The sequence below is a fragment of the Akebia trifoliata genome, chromosome 11 (assembly GCF_017979445.1).
Source record: "Akebia trifoliata isolate Shusen 1 chromosome 11, ASM1797944v1, whole genome shotgun sequence".
Taxonomy (NCBI): Eukaryota; Viridiplantae; Streptophyta; class Magnoliopsida; order Ranunculales; family Lardizabalaceae; genus Akebia; species Akebia trifoliata.
Window position 1 is genome coordinate 47,503,682 of NC_141385.1, and position 5,212 is coordinate 47,508,893.

The following is a 5,212-nucleotide window of genomic DNA, read 5'->3' on the forward strand; positions in this document are numbered from 1 at the left end:
GAGAACCCACCTTCATCCCTACTAACAATAACCTGATCCGAAAATATTAATTTTTTTTTTGGATCCAATAAAATGAATATTATATCAGATTGGGGAAAAACCTTGAAATGACAAATTCGATTGGGTTCAGATCAGATCTTGGAATAATAGAATTTTTTATCATATCGATATCAATTTAGTACCAATCTCATTCGAGACAACCTTACTCAGTGGTGGTGCATTTGGTAAACCCATGTTTGCACCATCTAATCGTGATCAAGTGGTGGAAATGGTTGAGTTTTAATTCACATTTAATCAGGTATCATTGATAGATATGGCGGGCCCAAATATTGAAAATGTCAGAATCACTAAGTTGGTAAAAGTTTATGAGTGTTGATATCACGATCTGGGTTTAATCTTCACTGGCTAATTATTAATCATTAAGGCATTTATTCCATTAATCTTGATCTAACCATACATCTTGTTTTGTTTTGTTTTTTTATGGGGTACAATAACTTAAACGGTTTATTTAAGTTAAGAATAAAAAAAAAAATTAAGGATTGCCTTGCTTAAATGTTTTCCAAAGTGGTATATTGAGAACAACACTTCAATGAAAACCTCAAAACATAGGGTACTTTCTTTCAAACACTCAACCATCAAAAATAGCCACATCACTTCACACCCACTAAAATCTCTTGAAGAGGAAAGCACAACAATGGTTGTCTATTTTGACAAAATTATAACCTCATATACTTTTTTTTATTATTATAAAAAGACTAATGATAAATCTATGTGACAAAACATACACGGTCTATACATGACAAGAACACAAAACCGTTTGATCTTTTTCCTTGTGTATCCTGAAAAAAAAGATTTATGGTTCTGTACCCTTGCCATGTCAACTGTGTTGTGTAAATCATGTAATATTTTCTTAAGGGATTTTATATTTTGGGGAGTTGTATTTGTTTTGGTAACTCCCGATTATATAAATAGAGATCTTTAGGATAATAAAATTTAAGAGAGAAAATAGTGATTATTCTTGTATTATTCCGTGGACGTAGGCACACTAACGAACCATATAAATCCTTATGTTTTGTGTGCTTGTTTTATTTTTACTATTGCAATTTTTCACGTACAGACCGCGTATATTTTGCCGAAATTGATTAATCGTGGCTCCAAAAAAAAAAAAAAAAATGCATATATTCATTTTAGATTCCCACTAAACCATCATTTTATTGAGCTTACCTTAATAGCTTGTGAATATCATACAAATGAAATTATGTTTTTCAAAATGGGTAAGGGTATGAAAGTAAAATCACGGAAGTAATCCTCCAATGGGTAATTTTGATAAAAATAAATAAATACCAAAATGGATATATACATTTTGATAAATATTTGTAAAACCAAATGCCCCACCACCTGACATTAGATTTTGATGGCCCAATTGTTTCAAATTAAATTGGTTGGGCAGTTGGTACAAGAGTATTCAAATGAAAGAAAGCCTTGCAAACAGGTGGACCACTAAACCTAGCTGATACCAACATTCCACCACACTCAACCCATTTCCTCATCCCATATTCCCATCTTCATTCTATGATTTCTAACCATTTTGAGAATCAGTAGGTATGAAGTTTGGTTCACCCCTACTTTTGGTCTCTCTCCCTTCTATAAAACCAAATAATTTTCTTTCACAACACCCAAGAAGACAAATCAACATCCCTGTTAACTTTGAACCCATTTTTAATCTGTCATTTTGGGGTCCAAAATTATACAAAGAAAATGTTGGTAGGCAATGGGCTATGGTACACTGTTCTTGGTTTTGCTTCATGTTTTGCCTTCATTTACATGTCTTTTGGGGACTTGAAACTCGATTATTTTAAAGAATCTGAGATGGGTTTTGTGGGTTGTAATGGAAATCAATTCATGGTAGATGGGAAGGTTTTCTATGTGAATGGGTGGAACTCTTATTGGTTGATGGATCAAGCTGTGGAGGAATACAGTAGACCAAGGTTCAGAGCAATGCTGCAAGCCGGTGCGAAGATGGGTCTCACTGTTTGCAGGACTTGGGCTTTTAATGATGGAGGTTACAATGCCCTCCAAGTCTCCCCTGGTCGGTTTGATGAGAGGGTCTTCAAGGTATTAAATAAATTTCACTTTTTTTTCTTTCTTAATTATGTGAGTTATATGTATTTATTTTTTAATGATAGAGAATTCTAAATTAGATTGAAATTGCTAATTTCCATGAATTTAACACTTGCAATGGATGAATAGTTTGCTTTGGAAATGTGGTTTAAGGGTACTACAATTGGTTCAAATGAAGGTGCTCTCTTTATTATTATTAGTATTTTTATTTTATTTTAATGGTTTCACATTGAGAATTGTTTCTTGAAATTATTCAAAAAATAAATAAACTGAAGTTGATGAATCTCTTTCTTTTTCTTTGTTTTTTCCCTTCTTATTCTAATATTGTTTATTTTGGTATAGAATTTATGTCTAGATGTTTTACGGCCTCTTAGATGATGTGTATCACGTAAAGCTATGTAACATGTACGCACGTATGTTGGACATGTCTATGAAGTGTCAGAGACATGGACATCCACAAACCTGATACCTTGACACCACACCCATACAATTAAATTCCTTATGTTGGAAGATTTAATTTTCAAATACTTCAATTCACATTAAGTATACAATATCGAAAGAATGCATGTTGATGCATATACAAAAATCTATATTAATAATAGTTGACAACAAAGTGAAAAAAAGAATATATTATATATATATATATATATATATATATATTGTTTAAAAACGTGTATCGACACATGTTCAGAAAAACAAACTTTAGTAAACGAAGTTTCTTTGTTTTTGAGATAATGATAAAAAAGGAGGAATCGGTACGATATGGGACTGAATCTCAGTGGGTCTTGGTGGCAAGGCCACTCTACTACTAGCGAGTCTATTGGCAATATATGCAAATGTCTACCTAACAGTTTAAGGTTGAGTGATCCATTAATTATTGGATGATGCTTAGTTAATTTTATATCATTTTTCGATTTTCTCAATAAATAGTCTAATTTATTGTTGTTTACACCTTTAAATGTTCTTGAATTTTAATAACCGGATTGAATGCTAGGCATTGGATCGTGTCATTGCGGAAGCCAGACAACACAAGATCAGACTGATTCTTAGCCTAGTTAATAACTTGCAACCATTTGGTGGGAAGACTCAATATGTCAAATGGGCGTGGGAAGAAGGTGTTGGTTTGAGCTCTTCTAATGATTCCTTCTTCTTTGATCCTTCCATCCGTAATTATTTCAAGACTTACGTGAAGGTATTATTTTTATGCGCATCTAAATTCAATAAATTTTCTAAGGGAAATGTTTGGAAAATTTTATTTTGGAGTCATTTTGAGATCACCACTGTACTAAAGTAGGATTTTCACTTGGATTCTCTTCTCAAAGTAGTCAAAATGTTTGATTAACAAATTACCTTAAATAAACTGTATGGATTTCGCTAAGGACCTTGTACTATTGTGCCACAACTTGTAATTGTTTGATAGCTTTGTATCTTGAGATCGTTGTCGAAATATGAAGTTAAAGTTTTGATATAAGACTTATCAACATGAATTTGCTTCCGGTTTGCAGACCATATTGACAAGGAAGAACAGTATCACTGGAGTTGAATACAGGAATGATCCCACCATTTTTGCGTGGGAGCTGATGAACGAACCTCGTTGCATGTCAGACGCTTCTGGTGACATTCTCCAAGTAAGTTGTATTTTTGAGTATCTGAGTTACATTCTGAAGTCTTATTTATTTAATCGTTTTTATGCTCGGAGTTATGCTCAAACAGTAGGAAAGATGGTTATTAATTGATTCCTGAGTTAGAGTTAATTGCCTGCTAAAGAATTGCAGGATTGGATTGAAGAAATGGCTCGTTTTGTGAAATCAATTGACAAGAAGCATTTACTTACGGTGGGTCTTGAAGGGTTTTATGGTCCTACAAGCCCGGAAAAATTGAGTATGAACCCCGGAGATTGGGCGAGCGTCCTAGGAACAGATTTCATTCAAAATTCAAAGATGTCAAACATTGATTTTGCCTCTGTTCATATCTACCCTGATCAGTGGTAAGTATTGGATTACACCGTATGTAACTCTTGTTTGTCGCACATGACCAAACCATATCAATCGATTTTCTTAGTTTGTGGACTAAGAAATAATGTTATTTTTTTTGCAAGGTTTGTGGACCAAGAATTTGAAGACAAACTAAAATTCATTACAAAATGGATGACTTCTCATATTGATGATGGCGAAAAAATACTGAAGAAGCCCGTAATGTTCACTGAATTCGGGCTGTCAAACAAAAACAAAGACTTCGAACCTTCTCATCGATATATACTTTATAAAACTGTATTTGACATCATTTACGACTCATCAAGGAAGAATGGGGCGGGTGCAGGGGCTTTTGCTTGGCAGTTCATGGTTCAAGGCATGGAAGAGTATAACGATGATTTTGGAATTGTACCATGGGAGAGTTTGTCCATGTTTAAGCTAATAACAGAACAGTCGTGTAAGCTGGCAACAACGGGATTGAGCATTGAAGATCTCAAAGAAATTTGTTAAAGTAATAGTAAAGTAGATTTTTTTTTTTTTAATGTAAATTTTAATATTTCTTTGCACCTACACGATGATTAATGTCTTTTACTATGCAAATTGAGAAAATACAGGATAACTTGATTTTTCTTTGCTCGAACTCCATTTACACCAATTGTTCTCAAGCAAAATCTTCAATCCCTCCTAACAGTCTAAAAAGCACATGTGATCTCTTCCAATCTCTAGTGCTCTCGGGGTTCCCCAGAATTTCCTTTGAATGCGATGCTTATGACTTGTTTCGACAACTTTTATATAGCAGTACACCCAAATATCTTTCCTCTCATGTAGTTCATGGGTACTAGAGGCATTATGAGAGTAGTCTTTACTACTCATGCTGTCGTGCAGTATGAATTCTTATGCCGCTGAATGCAAAACAAGATTGGTGTACTCTTTATGCCCTTGTCACGGCATGCAATTTAAAGTAAGGATGATGTACTTTTGCATTGATGAATCTCGGAATATGAATCCATGTCGAAGATTTCATCAAAACATATGGGCAACCAAGGCAATTCATAAACCTTCATGGTGTAATGGAAAAACGAATGCAAGAATTTATGATAACAATCAAAATAAAGCAC

General features: G+C 33.8%; 1 protein-coding gene across 1 annotated transcript; it reads left to right on the forward strand.

Moving 5' to 3' along the window:
* Window positions 1–1,581: 1,581 nt before the first annotated feature.
* On the forward strand, window positions 1,582–4,727 carry LOC147392219 (mannan endo-1,4-beta-mannosidase 2-like). The gene is made up of 5 exons (XM_086417228.1): window positions 1,582–2,115; window positions 3,116–3,313; window positions 3,627–3,749; window positions 3,897–4,108; window positions 4,220–4,727. Exons 1-5 carry the CDS (start codon window positions 1,759–1,761, stop codon window positions 4,602–4,604), a joined length of 1,275 nt encoding a protein of 424 aa, XP_086273354.1. The 5' UTR covers window positions 1,582–1,758; the 3' UTR covers window positions 4,605–4,727.
* Window positions 4,728–5,212: the final 485 nt, after the last annotated feature.